General features: G+C 38.9%; 1 protein-coding gene across 8 annotated transcripts in view; it reads left to right on the plus strand.

Annotated features, from left to right (window-relative positions):
• fbrsl1 (fibrosin-like 1) overlaps positions 1-25,098 on the plus strand; it is a 317,505-nt gene that overhangs the window by 247,802 nt on the left and 44,605 nt on the right. For 6 of the 8 annotated variants that reach the window (XM_081366875.1, XM_081366868.1, XM_081366873.1 and 3 more), the window contains one exon: positions 7,474-7,509. The exons of the other annotated variants lie outside the window; for them this stretch is intronic. In XM_081366875.1, coding sequence (XP_081223001.1) covers positions 7,474-7,509 — 36 coding nt within the window. The remainder of the gene's footprint in view (positions 1-7,473; positions 7,510-25,098) is intronic. 8 annotated transcript variants of the gene reach the window in all.

Consider the following 25,098-nt stretch of genomic DNA (forward strand, 5'->3'; position numbering starts at 1 on the left):
TAAGGGTTGGTCCCACAAGAAAAAGAGGGGTAAAAGTCATGTCAGGCTTGTGTCCAGATGGAGGAGGACGGAAAACATGGCCGTGGGAGTGATTTATATAGTCTTTTCTGGCAACGCTAGCATGCAAAAAGAGGCTAATCCATATTAGCTGCACAAAAGCATAGCAGATTAATGGGTGTGTTCATTAAAATGCATTAAAACCTTTTGATATGTCCTAACAAACCAGAGAAAAAGAAGTTCAGGGGAAAAGAGAATTCCACGCTTTTGTACAATCTTCTGTTTTCAAGATTATTACTAGTAATTTTCTCTTAAAAGGAGATGCATCTATGTTGTGCAGTTTTTAAAGGAATAATCCAGGTTCAATAAAAGTTAGTCAGCACCAGTTTAGACAATGTTACAATGGAAACTAATGGGAATGCGAGGGTGTTTACATCATATTTTTTTGGTGATTTTAGAATTTTTGTTTTTATGTTATGTCAACAATGTTGTGAAATTGGGTATCATTTTAAACAAAAAAAAAAAAGTTAGTAAGTGATTACTAACTCCAAAAATGTATACAATACATACGAATACAACTTACTGCTGTTTTCTGCAGAAATGACCTTCAGTGGCAGTAAAGCACCAACAACCTTTATTCCCTTTTACACAAATTATGATTATTCTGATGTTATGACCTCAAAAAAGTTTACCATAGTGCACGATTTGCAAACTTAATACATTTTGACTTTTGCATAAATAAACAGCTCCATATGTATGGCTTTTCTTACATAGTAAACTTGCTCGATCGCTCATCGGCCACAGCACGGCACTTGCGATGTGGAACGCTTGGGCAAGAGTCACATGAAACTAACTAAAAGACTCATGGAACCAAGCTAAAATAGCACCATTGTTTGCTTTTGTTAATATTGGTTTGGTTAGGGTAGGTTTAGTGTAGGCAGTACTTTATTTTCAAATGCGATAGAGCATTAAACTTTTAGCACCATGTTGTCAGATTCATGTTAATCAGATAAAACAATGTAATTTCAGCAGCACTCACTGGACATTTCACTTTGAAAGTGTCACAAAACGTGCAAGAAGCAATGGAATATCATTTTGCAAAATTGTCGGCATACAGTAGGCGTGTTTTAAAAGTGAGCCTAGCTGAAGTACTACACCCAAGTACTGAAAAATACTAAAATAGTACTGCAACACAACTTCCTGGGCTGGCCCTGTCTGCAGTGTTGTGATCATAATATGAAAGAGTGGAAAGCAGGAAAATTGACATTTCTCTACCCATTTGAAACCCTCTTTTTTCTATTCCTTCTAGGATAGCTTTGATTCTTGTTAAGCCAACATCTTGATTCTTGTTAGGCTTATATTAACCGTTCATAGGCTTCAGCGCCCCAGTCAAAAACTCTTTCCCTTGTCTAATGGGCCTTGAGAAAAGAATAGACATACATTTTGAGATGCTAAGTCTTTGAAAGCATCAGGGTAAAGTGCTAATTGATATAAACGCAGATCTTTCTGACAGTGGCAAGCAGGCTTTCTTTGGCAGCAGAGTATAAGATCGTTTAGCCTGCATGACTAGCATCTGCTAATGGGATTTTCTTACAGTAGGTGTGCAATATTGACCGGGCTCTCTGATTTAACATAAATAGTATTGCAATATTTTGGGGTTTGACTATCACTTAACTAATGCATCAAGCTTTATCTTTGCAGTAAGCAATAAGCATTTTGCTGATCAAGCATCATCTGTGAAATATATCTGTCCAATGGCATATACTCGACTCAGGAGTGGCTCAGAAAGTCCTCCACATAAGTGTCTTGAAAGCATTATTACTGCAAGCCTCTTAACTGCCTCCATCAGTATTTGTCATGTCTATAACTGCCTCTCTTTTTTGATTTTTTTTCTTTTTTTTTTTTCTTTGTGTACCACCATCTTGATGAGAGGCATCCGCCCCATGCTTCATTCCCGTAATGGCCTCGTTTGACTGTATATCATTTGCTGGGTGATTTAATCTGCCACTTTGCAGTTAATGCACAGAAAGTGACTCAAATTTCATGGCTGCTGGAGTCAACCACTGCTTTATTGATATTAGCGTCATGCTATTGCCACCACCTCTGAATGCAATAAGCATAAAGAGGCTATTCTTCCAGACAAACGTCAAAGGGAATGTGAGGGACAAGCTGTGCATGGTTTGTATGAAAAACTGAAACTTGAATAGGGGATTCACATCCCTGGCATGACTGCTGCTCGCTGCTGATTGAATTGGGGAAGGATAATGCAGCCCGCCTGCAAAGTTGAGCCCTCTGCAACATGCTAAGTGCAGAAAGCTTGTTACACAAGTGTTTATTTTTCCTCATGATTTTTCTTTTTTTTAGTCAACACAGAATTTACAGTTCACCTGAATTTGATTAGCTTACCCTGCGGTTTGTTTATGTTGCGTTTCCGAGGTCGACTGGTGTTCCGAGTCTACAACTACGGTTCATAGAGCAGGGCCCTGTAAACAGCTGGCTTGTATTCGGTAATTCGATTTGAAATCTACTGTCGTAAATTTAATTTAATGATCGTAATGTGATATTCCTAACTCAATTCATTTAATTTGCTTGCTGTTGATTTGTTATTCACTGGAGGATTTTTTTTCTTCTTCAACTTTACTTTTCCTTTCTATCTTCCTTGTAAAGCTAAATTTCATGTTTTGACTTGTTAAAATGAAAAGTGTCTGTTTAATTTCAGTAGGTTTTATATTTGAAATACAACCTGAGTGGTCCACTTGATTATCCCTTTTGAGTGGTGTTATCCCTACAGGTTACAGTTAGAATCAACTATGTAATAGTTATTAAAATTTTTGTAGTGTGTGTGTATATATATATATATATATATATATATATATATATATATATATATATATATATATATATAGGCCACAATTTTTACATCGATACCATGGGGAAAAACTGCCATAAAGATATTTGGCAGCAGGTGTATGTCACTTTAAGACCTGACACACAGATCCATTGTACTACTTACTCAACTGTTTACGTTCACTTAATTTTTTGGACATTATTTGTGTGTATTTGACTGTTTAAGTGCAATAACTCACTTTAAACTGAGAGGCTGCTTTATGTGCACACACTTAAGCCCCGTTCACACCGCCAGCGACACGCAGCGACAAAGCGACATGATCCCATTCATTTCAATGGAGCGCTGGCGACTTCCGGCGACACGAGCGACAGTGACCGTTGGCGACAGAATGTGGGCGTGTCAAGCGACGCGAGACACGCGACAAAAGTTCCGAAATTTCAACTTTATGCAAATGAGAAGCGATTTTCGCGAGCTACAACCAATAGGAAAGAAGACTTTCAGTGGAACTCAGAAAGAGTTCTAGGGCGATTTCACGGTTTTATATGATTTGACTGTAACCACATACATGGATATAATAAAATGATGCATGGAAAAGAAACTGTCGACAGTCTCAGTGAGTTTAATTCACACATTTAGTTCAAGTGTTGTAATTTTATGATGCAAGTTTAGCACTGCTGCAGTTCATTTTACAGTTTCCCCGGCATTATGTTAACTATTAGGGACAAGAAAATTGATTATTTGTCAAATTCAAATGACGTTTTAGTAATTGACATTTTAGTAAATGACAGTATGAGTTAATTTGTTGATTGATCGATCGTTAATCTAGTAGGCTAAATGATTTAATCCACTGAACACTGCTGTGGTAATATAAAAACACTCTTCCAACAGCATACTGTTTCTTTTGAGCCTAATTCCTAGTCAAATTAAAATGATATAGTTGTATATCACTTGTGATGGTGTTTTGTATAGATACGGCCAGACGTGCAGCGTCTACCAATAACATTAGAGCGACAGCGCTACTAACGCCCACAAGCGACTTCACAGTACAGAGACTAGCGACATACAGCGACTAAGTCGCTGGCTGTGTGGACGGGGATTTAGGGTGTGTGCACAAAATCTGTGGGAATGAGTAAAATTATGCACAATCCAATGCCGAATTTCAAGCCCTGTAACACCAACTATATTCATCCGGAGCAAATGAAACGAGTGAATAAGGGAAGGAGGGTTTGTGTGTCAACTCACTGTCGGAGAGATCGTGTCTCTGTTCTGCAGAAAACTAGTATTGGAAGCGTTTCAGATATTTCAGTATCGAAATGCATAAAAAAATCAATATCATCAATCAATAATATATTGCACTTAGTTTATTATTTCAGATTCCCTTTTAAAAGACGAAAAATCGATATACTGTATTATATATAAAATTCAACCCGCCAAACTAGCTAGTAGGACTGTCTGTATGTATGTGTGTGTTTGTGTGTATACATATCCATCCATCCATGTAGATATTTTTCAAAAAAAATTGAGGTGATGAAGTCATAGATTTTGAGTTCTGATTTAATAACAGTATTGACATAGTAACCGCTGCTTAGCTGAACAAACTCCAATTGCCCATCAGAAACCAGTCCTGTGCTAATGCAGCCTCCAGTGTAACCACGCCGTTGTTTTCCTGCTCTTAAACCTTCCACACGTCTTTTTTTCTTCTTTTTTTCTCCATCCCTTACTTTTCCTCAAGGGGGCTTATTATACACTTCTGGAGCTCTACGAGGAGGCAGGGAAGCTCTCAGTGGGAAGCCTGAAAGCCCAGTTTGCGGCTGGGGTAAGTCTGCAGGAGCATCTGCTGCCCGCGGCTGGGTTGGAGCTCTGACGCGTGGGTCTGGAGAACTGTTCCGGAGTCACTGTAGTTCAGATGAATGCCAGCGGATTAACATATCTACTAACACGGTGGAGAAAGGCAGGGTTGCTGGATTAAAAAAAAAAAAAAAACTGAAATGCTTGTGTCCGTAATCAGATCTACTAGCGTGAAATGCCGCAGCATATGGCAGGCGAGGGGACACACGTGCTGCAGCCAGATACATCACACTTGATTTTCCTCTCTTTCTGTGTTTTGTCGTACCCGTTTCTGCCTCTCGGTCTTTTCAACTGATTCCATCCCTCTATCTGTTTGTTTTGTCCCTGTTGCACTCTGCCTCTTCCCCTCATTTGTGTCAAACGTGCATGCAAAGTGGCTTATGCAAATACTCATGTACACAAGGATGTAAAACCATATGGATCCCTCGTAGTACGATAAGAGATGGCACACAGCACGTACCCCACGCACACGCGCACAAAGAAAAAGACATTTCTCAGTTCCCCTCCCCTTTTTTTCTCTCTTCCTGGCCTGACACAGCCCTTGGATCTATTCCCAGAGCTGACCCCTTAGTGGGGACATTGATGTAGGCTTGCTAATGATGAGAAATGGAACCATAATGCCGGCTGTTAAACCTCGGGGGCGCACAACAAATGTGCTTCAGAGACCCGGCATTTGTCTCTGAATAGATTAGGTCCTAGCTGTGGTAACCTTATATTTAATCTTTCTACCTCTTGCTCTACCTCCCTCTCTCCCTTCGCTGGGCCAGTAGCTGTTCCTCATGATAAATAATACTTTATCATCCTCAGCCACAGGCGCAGCCAGACTGCTTTAACTGTTTCCGTTCCGTGAAAAACAATGTGATGATTTTGTCTTTACGTGTGTCATAATGTATCCGCACCTGGAATGACGATGCTGGATCTATAGCGTTTTGTTCCACATTTACATGCCACGCAAGTCCCATGAGCATTTTACCTGGGCATCTAATTTAGATGTTCTCCATATGGAATGATAGCATTCCAGCCTGCATGAATAATGTGAAGAATTTAGAACACATGTTGTTCAATTGAGTCCGCCTCGTCGCCTTGTTAGTGCGTTCAGTAGTAGGAAAATGAGAGCAAGTTATATTAAGTCTCTCTGAGGAGTTTTTTTTTTCCATCCAATCATTGTGAACACCTTTTTTTCTGTGACATTGTTCTGAAAGCTCTCAGAAAGCGAGATCATATCCTTGTTATTCTCCTCAGAAAAAAAGAGCTGCAACGACATGGAAATCTGATAAATTGGCGCCACAACATATTAAATTATCAATGCACATGAAAAATTCATTCTAGAATGCCTTTCACACTTTCTGAGTCAGTGCGCAATTTACTTTTATCTTGTTAAGGCAGGGAAATTTTATTATGGAAAAATAATGCCACTGTTTTTTTTTCTCTCCCTAGACTCTCTCTTTCGCTCCTAGTTTCTCTCTCTGATCCATTTTAAATGGTTGCAGTAATGGTGCAGAAAAATAGGATGAAAATGAGAAATCGCTCATGAGTAGTTATAAATATTCATGTGAACGATAACTATGTTAGGCTGCTTTTCTGAGTTCTTTTCTGAGTCTGTCCCCACCACAGAAATGTCTAGTCTTGGTGGTTCTTGCTTAGTCTCAAAGTTCTTGCAAAGTTCTAAAAGACTGTGGTTCTGAAATATTTACATTTCCAAACGCCGTACTTGTTGAGTGTGCGTTCATTATGAAACACGGCTGGTGGAACGTGTGGTATAATCTCGCGCATTCTTTAGCCAACAGGCCGAGCGACTTCAAAAAGTATAATTTTGCAGGCATGTGGTCAAACACTAACCAATGATTAAAGAAAATTTGTGTAAGCGCTTTGATAAATCACTTCCTGTATTTGCAGAACAGAGATCTGGAATGGCTTCTATCATGGAATTTCAGATGCTGATTTGAGTGATTTATAGCCACAATTTTAAATAACGCTCTGTGCCCCACACACATGTATTATATATTTATTTATTTGCACACAAGTTGAAGTGAACGTCCTTTCATAACGCATTTTCAATAGGCTAAGTCTTTCCAAACACACATATCCAAACAACTCATTTAACTCTTCTGAATGACACAAACAGAAGACATGTAAAGTAGATGCAAAGGTGTTTGGGAGAGTACAGAAGTGACCATGTTGACCTCATCTGTCAGCGTAGAATTTTTTTTACCATTTACATTTAGAGACATGTATGTGATTGTCATTATTTACATAACCAAATGTTATTTTAAAATCATATGCTGTTTTTTTAGTGGAGCATAAAAGGAGAAATGTCTTGCTCTCCCTTTTTCTATACAATGACAGTCATCTGAAAAACACCATAAAAGTGGTTCATACGGCTACAGTATTTCCAAGTCTCCTGATGCCTAATTTGTGTATTCACTGATGTTCTCGCCCTCTAGTGAGCTTTTAATGTGCAACTTGATTTGAACTTGTGAACCAAATAAGTCTGATTTCATAAACAAATTGTTCTTTGAGCTGGTTCTCTCTAATGAGCCAGTTGATTCATTTCACAAGTCTGACTGATTCGAGTGCTAGTCACGTGCAGGCCAAGAACATCAATAAATAACGGCTTAAAAATTGGTCTGTTCTTCATACAAAGCTATTGTATGTCTTTCAGAGACTTGGAATACATATTTGTGCTTATTTGTTTCGTTCTTAAAGCGTAACACATGTGGAAACTATGAATTCATGTACTGAAAAAAAGCAATGACATTTCTCCTTTTCGCATTCCACAGACGAAGGAAAGTCATATGGTTTGGAATGGCATGAGGGTGAGTAATGACAGAATTTTAATTTCTTCAGTGAACTATCCCTTTAAACCTTCCTCCCGTTATGCTGATCTGCCATGTTTGGTGATGCAAATTGCTGTAACTTGCCCAAGGTGTTCCATCATCAGAGGGGCATAATTATCTTCGGCAACAACCAATATTGGATTGTTAAGCCTGAGGATGAGATGCCCAATGAGGCCTGCACTCTCTCTCACTCTCTGTCTCTCTCTTGGTTGAGCTCTGACAGATGAATCTACAGGGAAAGATAGCTGAAAGGCAACCTGAGGCAACTGGAGCGTCTTTCCCTCACTCTGCCTTTTTTCTCTCTTTCTTTCTCCATCTCTATCCCTAGCTTGCTCTCGCCTCTTTCTTTCAGATTTTGTCTTCATAGCACTCAGAACGTGTCGTTGTCTGATGGTGCTTTTTGTTGCAAACGAGCTTGCGCTGTGATTCATTCTTTCAAGCTTTACATCACTTTGAATCTCCAGTTCTGTCCTTCCTTCATTCCGTAGATCTTGTCTAAAGTTAAAATCGTTCTTCTGTCATCAGATGTGCCTACGGATCTATGGACATATTTTCCAAGAGTTCCCTAGGCAAAGTGAAAACCTATTATTGTCTCTGTGGTTAGTGCCATAACATAATTTTGCATCTTCACGAACATATTCTATGCAGGGAACAATGATTCACAAAGATACAGTACAAGTTTGTAAATAAAGTGTTTATTAATACATTATCACCCTTGCTTAAAGGACAAGTAAGGTATTTTACACTTAAAGCCCTGTTTTCAGATCGTTTCTGATGAAATAGAACGGTTAAGATTGAAATTTGGACACATGCTGCTGGCCCGAGAATTCGTTTTTTGTGGTAGCACCCCCCCCCCCCCCCCCCCCTCCACAATGGCTGCATAGGTGCACTGGAACTCTCCTTCCTAAAACGCATTAAACTTTCGTTTACAAAGACGTGAAACTCACCGAGTGGTCAGGGGTGTTCACTGATATGCTCACACAAAAATCGCTGTAAAAGATGCTTTCCAAAAGGTGTTTTACCATTCGTTGTAAAACTGTGGACCTATTTTTCCAAACGCCTCACACCCGTACATTCTTCCGTTGAGAGCTTGAATAATAGATACTCCGGCGGCGGAGTAATACCGTACCTCACAGCACATCCAATACAAGTCAATGGAGTTGGACAAAAACTACTGTACGATAAAACCTGTTGGAAAGCATCTTTTGCAGCGATTTTTGTGTGAGCATATCAGTGAACACCCCTTACCACTCGGTGAGTTTCACGTCTTTGTAAAGGAAAGTTTAATGCGTTTTAGGAAGGATTGTTCCAGTGCACCTATGCAGCCATTGTGGAGGTGGGGGGGGGGGTGCTACCACAAAAAAACGAAAATTCTTGGGACAGCAGCATGTGTCCAAATTTCAATCTTAACCGTTCTATTTCATCAGAAACGATCTGAAAACAGGGCTTTAAGTGTAAAATACCGAAATTGTCCTTTAACTCAAAGGCCTCAAGTCGTTGTTGGCACCGAGATTGAACTTTTTTATGAATTATATTTGTATGATGCTGTAGTCATTTAAAAGATTTAATTGATATTCTTCAGTGCAGTAAACTAATCAGGATAAAAGATAGCATGACATTTGTTACATTGCCTGATTCATGATCTCTTCATTCCATGTATTGTTTTTCTCTGAATGCCTGATGGTTTTAATAGGAAGTGTGTAGGAAAGGGGATGACCTATAATCACAATCAGCTGCAAATAATTACAAGCTTTGCATTCCATGCAAAAACTTCCTAGAAGTACCGCAGACATTGCATGCTTTATGGAGCAGTCTACACTATTTGTCCACTGGTCAAATCAAAACAAGAACATTGTTTGGTTAGTTTGCAACACTGTTTTAGTGTTTGAAATATGCCATTCATTTGGTTCCTATTAAGGCCAGCCGCAGCTTGAATAACTTGGTGAGAAAATGGCTTTGATTCAGTCAAGCTGTATTACATTGTCTGCACAGTTTATAGGTCAAGCCCTCAATAAAACACAAGATGTGCAATTCTTCTTTCTGAAAACATTTAGGAAATTATTCTCTTTAGAAATGGTGCCCTTTACTCTTGGTCTTTGATACTTTTGCCCATTCATTTGATTTCACTTGCAGAATAGATTCAGACTTATCATTCTTTTTGAACACAGATTCAGAAACTGTCAGATCCCATCTCATCTAGTTGTGAGAGGATGAAATTGTCACAAGGGCCACACCTCAATAACTGTGCTTTTGAGTGAATATTTCAATTGCACAAATTAAATTCAAATTTATTTGAATAGCGCTTCTCACAATATATAGTTTGCAAATTCTTGTTTTCTCTAACAGTATTTTATATATATATGTGTGTGTATAATAGTCGTTGGATGAATTAAGTGAATAAAACCACACTGTGATATTCTAAAGCAAGGATCAAGTATATAATGAAGGCATTTTTTAAAGTCAAGGGCAAGTTGTCAAGTCATATTGTCAAGTCTTTTTTATATTGGTGGTCTTTGGGTCTGTAAAGGTTGAATATCCCTGTGTTTGTGAACAGCTCATTGTAGGCTACAATATGCTTAATACTTTGGCATCTATGAAAAAGGTTTAGTAGAAAAGGTAGTAATTCTTTGCATTGAATTGAAAGTCGTCCATATGACATTTATAAATGTCTGCTAGAACGAGTTATTTTTTTCTTCTTAAAAAAAAAAAGGCTGGTATAAACTCCGCCTCTCATACATCGATTGCTTTGGTCTTGTCCTGTGCATGTTTTTTTTCAGCACACCCAGCGGAGTGGCCGCTTGAAGCGCACTTCAGCGCGCGCTCACGGAACACTCGCTCCCGTATGTGCCTGGAGAGCCTCGCGCAGCGGAGGCGCTGGACGCGCTCAATTCGTGTGGGGACTTTTAAAACCTTCCAGATACGTCGAAAACCAAAGGATTCGCTCAATTATTCGAGCTAAACGAGATTACCAAGAGCTCCAATCCATGGAATGTTGTTCTGCGCTGTTTTTGGCTGTGAAAGCGAGCGGTACTTCTGCTGGGAATCTATTGTTAATGATCTGTCATAGGAGCTTCCACGACTTGGGATTCATATCTATCGCCTTCACCTTACCTTGACTAAAACCCCGATTCTGTTCACCTGAGCGAGGAATGTATGACTCATTGCTGAACAGATATCAATCTGTCTGATCTGTCGTTAAAAATATCCCTCGCTTCTGACAGCTTTCGCCACCGCAGTCGTTAAAAACGTTCCTCTGAAGATTTATTGTTGGGACAGGTTCGTATTTCTTGTCCGCCTTCAGTCGGTAGAGAGCTCGGCGGAAAAAAGAAAAAATCTGCCGTAGCTTTCATACGGCATATACTGGATGTAACGGAATTGCATTATATTTGTCATCTTTGCCAAGTATTTTTCTCCGATGGAAGCGAATCTAATATAGAATTCGGTAAGGATATGTTTTCAATAAAGAATGAGCCCACGATAACGAATGTCTTCTATGCTTCTGAAACCTAGTTATATTTTGCCGAAAATAATTTGATCACAATGTTTTTTAAATGTTTTTTAAATGCTTTTAAGAAAAGAAAAAGAGGGGGGAAAGGCAAATGAAAACCACACCGCATTTGTCTGAAGACTTATGAATAAGGCTTTGCTCGAACCAAATAGCGGTTCAGGTTTTGTTCTAGAGACTGAATGTGTTATTTCCCTCACGCGCTGATATCACAAGCAATTTACTACGTGAAGTCATTGAGTTTCATTCGGTTTAATGCCATAGTATTGTGTATGTGCGCTTTGTGTTTTGCAGCTTTGTTGTGCTTTTATTCCGAATCAAAAGCGTCTGAAATCTTTCTTTCTAGGCTATATAGAATTTACATCTGTCAATGTCTGGCTTTTTGTATTGAGATTCTTTTTTCTTTACTTAATTTGTTGCTCTGGCTTTACATATGCGGGTCACTGACATGCTTATTTATTTGATCTATATCTATTAAATTATTCAGTAATAAATTAAAATTTCATTACACCTTTTCTTTGAATCAGAATTAAATTTCATTTCGCCATTTTTGTAGAGGTTTAAGTAAAGGTGTCTAGATAGTGTAACCGTCAGGGGGTTATTTTTTTCATTTATTTACTTTTAAATCTGAAAAACTTTGTTTGCCATTTATCTTTTATTGCTATTTCTTAAAAATTACAGAATTTGAATAAGCAGTTATGCAGTTTTAAAGTACTAATATTTGAAAAATGTTGGTCCACAAAATACAAGTCAGTGTGGTATTACCAACCTGCAGGAAGCCATTTTGTTGTCATGTGATATAAAATAAAAATATTAAAATATGATCAACCCCTTTAGACCCTGGCCTGATGAGTGTTTCATGGTCATTTAGTTTCATAATCTTAAATATTTGACCTTTTTATGAAGAAGTGCTTTTTGTTCAGGTCAAATAGAGTAACTCATTTCTTTTTTATTACTTTTGTTTTACACAACTAATGAAATAAATGATTTGTAAAAATATATATTTTTTTAAATAATGAAGTTAAGTACACTCATGTGCCTTAAAGGTGTGAAAAATTAGTATAAAATATTTTAGTTGTTTGTACTTGGTTACACCTCTTGATTTGTATAGGCATTGAGTCATTCTTGTTGAATATGCTGTAAACGTTTGTTTAATGTACACAAAAATGTAAAGATGGCTTTTCATCTCCTCTTTTTTATCTCCTTTTTTGGCATTGACTCATTGTCAATCTTTCTTTCTGTGTCTTACACATACGATTTACATTTGTCAAGCATTGTATATCGAGTTGCATTCGTTTCATATTGCGTAGGATATCTAGACTCTAGACCTAATCAACCGTTCACAAGGTTACCCAAAAGCCCTTTGCATATAAGCTGTGCCTTGGTTGTTTGAGGTTCCTAAGCAAATCTACCTTTAACAATTGTTATAGTTATCTCCATGTCTGGATAGGAAATTTTTTACATGGAAACAAATAAGTTTTAGCTTCTTTTGAGTTAAGAGAATGCCTAAAACGTCTCAGACTTCCATATGGTGATGTAAACAGCTTGCCTCAGGCTGGGCAGTGCATAGATCAGGGATTGTGGTGGTTTGTTGTCTGTCAGCATTAGCACTTTGAATGAGATTTGCATAGAGGATTTGCATCGAGGCCATTTAAGATACTCGTCGCCACCTTCACAAATCATATTTATGGCTTGCACTGCATCATTTTACATTGCGGGTGTCTAATGTGTTGATATATGATAATTATATGTTACTCGCATTGCATAATGTTTTATGAACGCACAGTTAAAGCAAATTGATTGCTGCATTGCTCAGCTGTATGCATTCAGATTTACAGCTTTTACACCCATAAGTTATAAGAAGATATAGACTACCCATTTCACAAGAGTTTCTCGTCTCTGAACTGTCAGGGACTTTTGAGACTGGGTCAGGTGGCTGTGAGGTCACAGTATTAACTTGGGGAAGAGTACATATTGTATACTTTGCTGGTTTAAATTTCACAAGATTTGTGGGTAAATATGTGGATTTTTGTCAAGAAAGATTTTTACTCTGATTTCTACTTTCATTACACCAAGTAGCAAGGCTTTCATAGACTATTTGCGATATGAAATAGCAGTAAGTGTAGCAGAATTGCAGTGACTGTTAAAACGATGCCCGTTCACCTTCACCTTCCTCTCCGACAAATCAAATGTGTATTTCTTCTTCTTTTTTTTTTTCGTGGCCAGAAGCTAATCTTTAATCTTGTGCAGATGCAGCTCTGGAATTAGCTTGCAAACGCTCCCTCGTTCGTATCTTCAAACCCTCCACTTATCAGGCGCGGAGAGCAGATATGGCGGGGTTCTGGCTCGCAGTCCTGATAAGAGGGTGAGGAAAAATCTGCCAGCTATTTGTAATATAAGAGTTGAGGCGGATCACAGCCTAGCCTGATATGACAGACCTTCCGGCACGAAGCTAACATCTTGAGTCCTCTTAGTCCGAAGAGAAATAAATGGAGTTTTGTAAAAGTAGACGAGCACGGAGCAGGAAGGGAAATGTATGTTTTCACCTAATCTCCATAATGACTTGATTTATTCTGTTGTAAAATGGGTTCATTAATGTTAGTGATTAGAGAGATTTTTTTTTATTATTATTGTTAAATGTTAATGTTATCAAGGGTGTTACCATGTACGTTAGTTATCATATAAGATAAACTACCCTGAATTTTGATACGAGGTTTTCCCTTAAAGATATGAAATTTTACTTAACCTTTAGGCTAACATTCATGGACCCTTTCCATTCCCCAAATACTTCTTTATAGTGGAAAAAGGGTTCTTTAGATTTTTAAAATGTTTTTTTTTAAGACCTGTTCATTAAAAGGTTCTCAGGGGAACTGAAAAATAGTTATTCTATGGCATTACTGTGAAACCCCCTTTGTTTTTGAGAGTGTTCTAAGAGTTAATAGTATTTTACCATTTTCAATGAAGAAGATTTTAGTGTTTGTTGTGACTTTTAGATGCACAGCAAACAGAAAAAAAACATAAACTACATTGCAATATTTTTATATCTAAGCTTGTTTAAAGTGGAGAAATAATTGCATATAAAGCTTTTTTATATCATACTATATGGTTATTTTAAGGTGACGTAGTTACATTGTGCTTACTCAAATAAGTACTGACTAAAGTTAATGAACTACATGTACTTACTATAGGGTTACGGTTAGGGTTTGTTTTAGGGTTACTATAATAAGTGCATGTAGTAACATGTAACTACGTCACCTTAAAATAAAGTGTTCCCCATTATATTATATTATATTATTCTAGAAAAAGGCAATATATATGTGAGGCTATACTCTATTTTTTATAGTAAGTGACCTTTCCTATTAGTAAAATGCCTTGAGTTTTGAGATGGCCAGACAATGGACTGCCATAACAATATAGGCCATTTTTCCCATTCTTTTTTCTCTTTTCCCCCCATCTCACTCTTGGTAAAGCCCTCTAAGCTTTGAGATGTCCCATCGTCCTTTTTTTTTTATCCTGTCATTTTCTTTCTTCTAAATGTCAAACGCTCACACACGCTTTCACACGAGAACACAACAGCAACGTGCCGAGGCCTTTTGAATACCTCCAGGTATTGCTGAAGTCATAGGTCAGTGACTCACTGGATTTCAAGCTGGCTGCACACAGCGGATACAGCTGAACGGGGTCCGGTGCGCACGGCACACTGTGCTTGTCTGCCACGGAAACGCTAAAGCTGGATGTCAGGGAGTTATTCCTCTCTGCCTGGGTCACGCTGGCCGGCTGTGCTGCTGCTGTTGTTTTGTCAAAGCCTTGCAGATTAACCACAGCCACTACACTTCAAACACAGAGGCAGGCGGATGAATAATTCCAAGACCTCGCTCTTTAATCTTGTGTGATCCCGTTCCAATTAGCCATTGTGTACGGGAGCATAGTGCCCTGCTTTTTTGTGCAATGAAAGAATGGCGCACCAAAGGCGTCCTGTCTCTTTTGTGCATGGTGTCTCTTTCTCTACCTTGAATGTGGTTTATCTGGAGTATATTTTGAGTGTGTGAAGGTAGGCCTATTTGCAGGCCTCACAGAGTATCCAGATTTAGGCTACGTCTATACCCGGATACATTTAAAAGAAGCAAAAACTAAGCTTCTTGAAGACCTATAGTCTCCCAAATGGATACATTTGAAAACACTGTTTTTGCGTTTTACTTTTAGTGTACCCATGTGGTTGTATGGCATTGTTGTGCCTGCTATTCACTTTAATAGTGTTGCTAAGGATAAATGTTACTTTGTACAATCTTCATATTACATTCATGCAAAGAGAACCGTTTTCAGATATATCCAGATTATTGTGGGCATAGCCTTAGACTGATTCTAGAACAAATGAAGATTTTATTTGTCCCAAATGTGGCTTTTTCCTGCATTCCTCAGCGCTGTGCTTTCCGGTCAGGCACTTGCGTGTCTTTTGTCACCTTTATAGCTCATAATTAAATGTACCTTGTGTGATGTGGAAAATTATGAAAGCCCACAGCCCAGACATGCTATTTACCAGCTGTTTTTTCCTCTAATAATAGAGGAAAGCGACTGAAGAGGAGAGGAAGGAAGAGTAAAAGTGCACGCCACCTGAGAGAAGTGCCACATTGGTGTAATTCACGGTTATACTGTTTGAGAAATTAATTGCAGAAGCTATTTGCTCTTTCTACTTATCTCAGACCTGCTTTAGGATGTTAAGAGTTTAGATAAGTACATCTAGCAATGATGTACAGTACATCCCCTAGGTAGGAAGTGCTTACTAACAAAACCCATTTAAAGCATTTGTGCCACTGTGGTGTTTGTTGTGACTTTTAGATTCCCACCAATCAGAAAAATAACTGTAACTGCATTTTATATCTTAAGCATGTTTAAACTAGAGAAATTGTTGTGTATGAAGCCACATCTGGCTGATAAAGTGGACTGAAACAAAGTCTTTCATATGAAAGTGTTCCAGGAAGTCTCTCTCTTAGCTGGAGGTCTCTGTCGCTTATACATATGCTAAGTCAGATGTGCAGTGATTGTTTCAGATTTACTGCCTTCCCTTCCTTTCAGGGCATCTGCATTCTACCATTCACTGCTCTCATATTTCCTTTTAAGACCTTTCACTGGCACTGGATTAAATCCTTGTTTAATCTGGTCCCTTAGCCGCTTTCTCTCCTTACTAAGCAGATTTGCGAAGGGAGGTTTCATTAGATGTGTTTTTTTTTCTTCCAGGGATGTGTAGAATATACGACGGGTGGTCCGCTAGGGTAAGGAGAGTAAGAAATGGGAGATGAATGAAGACTGAGACAGAAGACGCAAAAGAGAGGGAAAGAAGAGAAGGTTAAAGATGGCAAAAGGGCAAAGAGAAAGCGAAAAGCAGAAAGGGGAGGGTGAACGAAAGATGGCCAACATTAAAACCATAAGGCCTCTTTGTTAGTGTGGGGATGACAAGCTGCCGTTCACATTAGGGTAATTAACACCGCCACAGATTGCACAACAGCTGTGCAGTTTAGCACTGTGGCAACATCAGAGATCTGAGAGAGAGCCTGTACAAACAGTGGCCTGTGCTGGGCTAGTTAGACTACCACTATTTAGATAGGTGCTTAAACCGCACTCTGTAGTACGTGACGTCCGCCAAGCACCGTGTGCGGTAAAGCTTGGCTCGAAAAAGCCACTAGCTGTTTGTGAAGGAGGTGTTTCTGGCTATAAATTTTACTTTATGCAGTTTGGTAGCCAGCTAGTCTACATTGTAGATAATTGTCTGAGCTACACACTTAAAAATAAAGATTATTTAATGCATCCCACAGTAAAACCAGGAAATATCAGGGAATTTAGGCCTAAGTAATTGAAATGAGTACAATTGTAGAAAGGATACTAGTCGGACAGACAATTTTCATCCTTTTCTACTTGATCTGTTCTTAAATATTGAATTTACAGATAAATGGCGCCATCTGGTAAGTCTTTAAAAATAGCACCCAACAATGCCATTGTTTACAGGTAAAGTTATGTAATATTTTAATGTTACTTGCATACATTTCTTGACTTTGTTATTATTATTTAATGGAATATTAAAGCAAATTCATCAATCATCACATTCAGAGGTTAGTGAAGAAGATATTATTGCACTGTATTGAATTTAGGTAATATTGTAACAAAAATAAAACGATTACAAACTGGTTTTGCATATCAGTTTTCCAGTTCTTAAACAAATATCACTATTGATACTCATAAGATCCGTATTAATTGGCAATAAGGGATTTCTGAGAAATACTGTTGATATTTGAAAGACACCTAAACAAACACACCCCTCCCTTCATTGCTCCGCCCGCAAAATGCACGAACATGCAATGCTTGTGGTGCTCGTTCCGATCCACTTTCAACAGCGTTTCTCAGAAATCGCTTGCTGGCACCTTTTATCGATTCCTAGCTATCAAGATTTCCGGGTTATTCTATTTTCTACCATTTTCTCTTATCTATTGTGTTTCGCCCATATGAATATTTCGAATTTTTGATGTTACATTAGATTGTTCACTGTTCAGATATGCCTATTGGTTTCCTGGTTCCTGAAAGCACCAGTATTTAGCTGATTTTTGAGAGCACTAGAGAGTGTGCAGTGTAGAACTATATTAAGAAGTTGAAACCTTGTGCTGTTTATAGAAAGTTTGCCCTTGAAGAACATATGTATTTTGTTAGCTATATATAGCATTTCATTTTATTGGGCCTTAAGGGGTTGAGAAGGTAGATTCTGGAAATCCTCAGCTCCCAGCCTCATGCGATCTGAAGAGTTTAGCAGCTCCTCTGAACTGCGTTTGCCAAAGAGTCACTGTCAGCAAGGCTTTGGACTTGCTTCATATAATTTCAGTGCCCTCTTCTCGATCATCTTGGCAAAGCTTTGTCTCGCTCCCGCAAAAACAAATTATATGTGAGAACACAAGTGGCCTGTTTCTTCTTGATTATACTTCATGTGTACTGTTTTCATTTTCTGGCTCCCTGTGTTTATCCATCATGTTTTTCCTGGGCACAGATGCCCAACATCTGGATTTGGTTTGTGCACATCAGGAAAAATTTCCTACACACATATGCAACCATTATTAGTATATTAAATTGTGCTGCAAGTATTGCGCGAGGGCTTGTTATGCTGTTTTCAGTGTCTGAGGTGTGGAACATTGTCAAAACTGTCAGGGTTTGGTTCACGCTTCCACGCGTGTTCGTTCAACGTGACATCCGGAAGGCTGTGCAGAATTCCAAAGCCACGTGTAAGAAGTTTTCCGTTTCATATCTGAGCAGAAACAAAAGCTTTATTGAATTAAAAGACCTGTGCTAGAGAGCTTTTTGATCGTTACATTAGATAAGCCAAACGTTAAGAAGATAGATTGTTAGATAGATTACTAATGAAAAACTGAACTTTCAGGTGCCCACACGGATGCATGTTTGTCATTCTGCTTTGTCTCATACTTCCTGTACTGCTCTCCGCAGGGTTATCTTGTTCAATTTCAGCGAAGTAGTGCTGACTTTAAGAGAGGAGGCAGACATTTCTGTCCACCCCCTCTCCATACTCCGGGTGCAGAGTGCAGCGGTAATAATCCAACAAGTGACAGCCAGCTATAATGGGAAGGGAAGGCAGAGGAAGACGGAGAGGTGTCAGGAGCAGAAGGAGCCCGGTGGGCTTATCATTGATTTGTCTGCTGCGTCATACTGAGGGTTTGAAGGGCACTGGCAGGTGTCGCACACCCACGTACACTGAATATAATTGGGCCGCGTTCAGTCCAACTTCTGTAATGCTCTGATTACCCGCAGGGAGCTTTCGGTCCTAACTCACAAAGTGCCTGTTCATCAGTTGAGGGACAGTAAAAAGTGAGAGAAAGAGAGAAGAGAGGTGATTCCTGGGGTATTTCTGTCAGTTGCCCCCTTCCTGGTATTTGTTTGATCTAGTGAGATTTCCTCAGCGCAGCTCTGGCTGTGTGATATACAGCCTCCAGGTGGGTGGGTTCAAGGCCCGGGTCTGGGTGGGTTTTGATGTGGCTGGCTGGCGTTCAAGTTGCTTGCGTCTGCTATGAGGAGCACTGTAAATAGAGCAAGACCGAGGGAAAGGGCCAAGGCTGAGGTGATGATATCTTGTCATCGGTCACAGATTCAAAGATTAGGCATATTTTTTTCTAGTTTGGTTTTTGGATCTGTTTCACATTTAAGTGACTGCATTTTTCTTAGGTACTGTATTTAACAGTTAAAATTGTTTTTGAGAAAATGTGAACGCTGCTTTCTGTGCAAAACCAGGATGCTGTAAAGCTTACTTCTCAACAAGTCATGGTTTTAGGTGTAATTAGTCCAATGGCAATAGGTCCAAGAATTGGACAGTACATGGAAAAGCCACATGAAAACACAGAGTGATTGGTCTCTTTTACAGATATATTTTAAACATGTCCGCCTTTCCTTTATTGGAGTTTCAAACGATCCAGGTCTTTGTATGAGGTGAGGTTTGCACGTTAGGGGGCTTTATCATTGTAAAGCCATTTTTATTGCTCAGTAGGGAAACCTACAGTACATGCCCCCCATCCCGGCCCGCTCCCTCCCCGCCTTTCACCGCATTTACCACTTAGTTAAATCCCCTTCTTTCTCGCTGTAAAGCTTTTAAGCAGTGTGAGGATAGAGTGGGGACTCTGGAGTCGGGGGAGCCGATCTTGGCCACTGAATCTGTGCTCGCAGAAGGGTTTTTCTCTCAGTGATGCCTCGCGGTTGGATCCGGGATGATGGGTTAAGGGATTCTGGCATTCCAGGATTATCCGCCTTTTATCTCCTTGCTATTTGCCGCAAATCCCGGAAGGATGTTGAGTGGAATTCCTCTATGTCCGCAGACATGATATGCAAACAGGACTATGTCTAAACGACTCACCAATCCGATTTCTCGTAGATCCACAGGGAAAGTGTGTGTCGATTGAGTCTTAGAGGATAATCCCAGTGACAAATGAAAGAAAGGGGTTTTTCCCTGTCAGGAATGTTAGCATCACCAACACTAATCTTACATTAGAGCTCAGGTGGTTTTTCTCATGAGCTTTTCTGCTTTTAAAATGCTATTCCAGTATTATGATGCAAGAAGGTTTGCTTTATTGAACGGACATGGTTTGTGCTTATTCGATCAAAGGTTTCTTTAATTAGCTGCTTAACCTTGCTTTTTATCTGATACGAAACAAATCAATTGACGGCACGATGCTCTTGTGCCAGGATCGAAAAAAAGAGATGCAGAGAAAATGACCAGTTTGACATTATGGTGTTAATTGTAGTTGTTTGTAAGGGATGCACAATTTCAGAGATTCTTCATATATTTAATAAATGTAGACACATACTGTTCAAAAGTGCATGCGTGTAAGATAGATAGAAATTTAACTGAATTTTAATACTGGCCATTTATCAGCCATTTCAGGAAATTAATCATCTTATTGGTATCAGCCAGTAAATGCATCTCTACTAGAAAGAGCTGGTGCTGTGAGCCTCGCAAGGACTATTAAAGCTTTTAACAGGCAGAGACAGAAATTCACCCTTGCCATCATGTGCCTCCTAGTAGATGGGCTGAACACCCTGGGGAATCTGTTTGCCAGTTGTTGTTTTCCCCTCTCTCTCCCTTTCCACATGAATAATTGAAAGTGTAGCATGTCAGACAAAGATGCATTTACTTGCTTCATTATATTTTAATCCAAAGTGAACAACTTTATGCATTGCTTTCTTGGCATCCAGAGCAACTTTCAATTTTCTTCCACAGGGGTCTTTTGTAATTCAACCGCGCCCACACACGCCCTCGTCAGCCCGCTCTTTCCAAAGCCTTTATTGCATTTTTCCAGAAATTCGTACAGCATACAGGTGCTAATTGGCAGTGTTCGTTCCAACTGATATCAATATTTTTTCAGTGAAGTCCTCACAAAATGTCTCAAAGCTAATAAGGGTGTTTGTTGAAATAAGATATTTTTTCCTTTTTGCGGTTGGAGGCCCTGGTGTGTTGTTCAGCTGGTTTACACAGTGTGTGTGTGTGTGTGTGTGTGTGTGTGTGTGTGTGTGTGTGTGTGTGTGTGTGTGTGTGTGTGTGTGTGTGTGTGTGTGTGTGTGTGTGTGTGTGTGTGTGTGTGTGTTAGCCTGTGTAGATTACACTTCATTGTACAGCCCTCTAATTACCAGGTATTTATTTAACACAAAAGGCTGTAACAACATGAACAAATATGTACACAGCGCTTTACAAAGTATGTAATTGTTATTCCCAATTCGCTGTCAGTTTACCTTAGCTGACTTTGGCGTAGTGGAGCCAACAACATTGACTACCTACAATTTTTATGCAGTATGTTGTAAACACAGTGCTATCTGATAAAACAGTTCACTACATGCATATCTAGTGTGCTTAAACCCGCTCTTTGCCTCTAACATTGGTTCAAGTGACGCAAGTTCTGCGCAGAATAGAGTTTGAATGTAATTGAAAACCCCACTGGAGGCCTTTTGTCACAAGGTTGACTCAGTCGCTGGTATGTGCATGGGTGAGGTTTAAACGGTAAGTGTGAAAGCCAGAGCCATAATCTCTCTCACAAGGTTAGCACAGTTGTCGAGTTGATGATAAACGGACGGGGATGTAGCGTTTTGTCACGACGAGCGTAACTTGCTGGGTTTGCATGGCTAGAGCTCGTCACAGGACATTTCTTGGGTGTTTATTTATACACCTTGTGCCGTCATAAGATGCACATCTGGGGCCGGGGTGATAAAAGAAGCTCTGCGCTATGTGCCGGGGTTAGCGTTAGATAAATGTGACATGCCTGGGGCAGCTGCTGCGAGCCTTCCCAAACTTCCTTCCATAAACTGGCTATCCAGCGTGCTTGAACTGTGTCCTCTAGTCAAGTTTCCTAGCAGTGAATAAAGACATCAGTTAGGCCATAAAGAAATTCTGTTGGTGGGCTAGAACGCTATAGGACCAAACATGGACGATTTGGACTATAAAATAGTCACCAGGTTCTTCACAAGATGTAGTTTTACAAGTACAGTTGCGGGTAGAAACAAAGGTACTTTGAATAGTAACTAATAATAATATTTAAAACTTACAAAAATATCATTTTAATTATTATTTGAATAACAATGATGATGATAATATTTTTGAAAATATATAATAATAAAAAAACATAATTTTACTTATTAATTTTAATAATGATGATGATAATAATACAAAAATGTGAATAGATACTAGGCTAGAATGCTATAGGACTATACATGGCTGCTAAAAGGATCACCAGGTCTTTGTAGATTTACATGTACAGTTGTGGATGGAAACAAAGGTGCTTTGAATGGCTAATTAATAATAATAATAATAATAGTAATAGTATTTTTTAAATAATAATAATAATATTATAAAATAAAAATATTATGAAATATTGGTTGCAGTTAGACTGTTGTGGGTATAAACAAATGTACTTCAGCCAATTAATAATAATAATATGAAAACACCATTTTAATTATTTTCATAATTATTATTTAAAAAATAAAGATAATAATATTTTACATTTCTCAATAGGATTGTTTACATGTTAATCAAACTAATCAAATAATCAAATTGACCTAAGCACTTTGCGCTTGCTAAGAAAAAACAAATATATTGATATGCAAATATTTGATTGTCATGTTTTGACAGACTAGCTATGACTAGCTAAAAACACCGTAGTTCAATTATCACTGTGTGTGTACGTTGACTTCTGTGAAACACAAAAGAAAATATTTTGAAAAGTTTTCTTTTTTTGTACATACAATGAAAGTGAATGGGACCCACGGTTGTTTTAGTTGAAATATTGTTCAAAATAGATTTTTTTTTTTGTGTTCAACAGAAGAAAGACTAAAACTCATGCAGACTTAGAACAACATGATGATGAGTAAATGATCAGAGAAGTTCCATTTGTTGGATGAACTATCCCTTAAATGAGAAGCAGGTGCCCCTGTCCTCATCCTTCTCTTCCCTCTATTTTAAGAACAGCGGAGCTTGCGAGGTGATTTTAAAGGCGTGAGCAGAGCTGGGTTGATCCGCGAGAGGCCGCGGCACAGGGATAGCGTTACAGCACACGGTAACACGAGCAGGGGTGTCCGCTTTAAAAGTAAATTCCACTTAATGTGGCGCGTCCCTTCCCAACAGGAGCCCAGCTCAACTGTGAGCTTCCTTTATATAGGACATTCCGTGTCTGTTTGTGCAGCGAGGGGTTGGGGGGATTAGTCTTTGGCACAGTGTCAGTTTCTACCTCCCCCTGCCTTTGCCTTTTCATTTCCTTCTCTTTCACCTACAACTTCCTGCAGTGTCTGCTTTGATGTACTTACAGTTAGGCTGCAAGATATAGGAAAAACTGACATGGCAATATTTCAGTTTTCTGTGACGTATATTGCGATATGAAAAAAATTTCACCAGATGTCTATTTGGAAGGAATTAATCATTCTAGTATGATTTGGGGTGATTTCGTTTGAGAGTGCATCTGCGTAAAAAAAGTTTTGTTTTTAATCTGAAGACTTTTTTTAAAGTGCAAAATCCTTTTAGGGCTGAACAAATTGGGAAAAACTTAAAAAATGTGGGTGTTCATACTTAGGTTTACCATAAAGTGAACAGATTTTTTGGTTTTTGACCAATACAGTATGACTATAAAATAATAATTATAATTTGATTGTGTTTATTAATTAATATATTAAACAGAATAAGAAATAGGTTGTAATAATAATTCTGCTGTATTCTAAAATAAACTAAAAATAATATTTTTCTGTAAAATTACAATACTGATATTTACATCTTAATTTCTTCATTTTCAAACGGTATACTATAAAGCTTTTTATTAAACAGGTTGCAGTTTTCTAAGTGAAGTGCGGTTTCACTCACAGCGGCTTCATTCACGGTAGCCATTCTGAGAACACTAGCTATACATTTACATGGACTCCTTTTCTTTCAATCGATCAATTGATGAAACGGTAGCACATACTGTATATCTACCTAAATTGCAGCTTGTGCAATTTGACAATCGCACTAAGCCATATCGCAATAATCGGTTTTATTTCTATATATCGTGCAGCCCTAATTTACAAGATTCTGCAACCACTTTATTTCAGGCAGTTCCAGTTCAGGCAGTGTGAGTGAGGGCAGCACGAAAGGTCAGAGGTCAAATGGATCTGGGGTGCGAAGGCCACCGTGTGCCCTACTCAGCACTTACAAGAGTGCAATGTGCTGCTCTTGGAGTGTTTTGGTTCTGAATGCACCCTTGATTCAGGTTAGGATGCCTGCTTATTTTGGCCGACTGTGCCGTTTGCGCTACAAGGGGATGATTCATGTAAGATTCACATGGCATCACGGTTGGATGAAAGCAGGGCGTCTTGCTTTGCATTTTTTCCTCTCATTAAAGGCGTCAGTGCTTGGCAGGACCGGCCTGGCTCTACCTCGCAGTCAGACCGCTGTGAACCCTGTCTAACAAGACCTGAACAATCCTCAACATCCTTTTCTTTCTTCTACCTACTGCACATGAAGGCCCAGCAAGGGGCATAAACCCTTTATCATTTATGAATTATTCAATGTGCCTGGATGGGTTTCCCTTGTAGCGAAGCAGATCTGCAAAGAACAAGCAACTCTCCTCTGCTCTCCTTCATACTTGCCTGAGGTAGTGAATGACTCAGACGTTGTTCTCATTGATGAAAACAAGGTGAACAAGGACGGCGCTGAATAGCGCTTCAAGCTGTCTCGCAAGAATCGGATGCGTTTAATTGGTGATCTGTACCGTAGACCTTAGTCAGAGTATGTCATACTTAATTTGATATGAATGGTAATGAGGCTGTGAGAGATTGAAGTACAGGCCGTTCAATATGTCGTTCTCGTATGCCGTTCAATAAGTACTTGATCTCATCTATCTTTTACAAACACTGCTTTTTTAGGAAGAAATATTTTAAATATTTTGTCACAAGGCAAGTGTTTTCAAACTTTTTGAAGTCAAGCTTTATATTTTATGTAAAATGACTCTTTTATATAGTGTGAGAAAATATTAATCATCATATTATAGAAGCAACATGTTTGCTTGGCCTGT

This window comes from Scardinius erythrophthalmus (assembly GCF_964197995.2).
Source record: "Scardinius erythrophthalmus genome assembly, chromosome: 5".
Lineage (NCBI taxonomy): Eukaryota > Metazoa > Chordata > Actinopteri > Cypriniformes > Leuciscidae > Scardinius > Scardinius erythrophthalmus.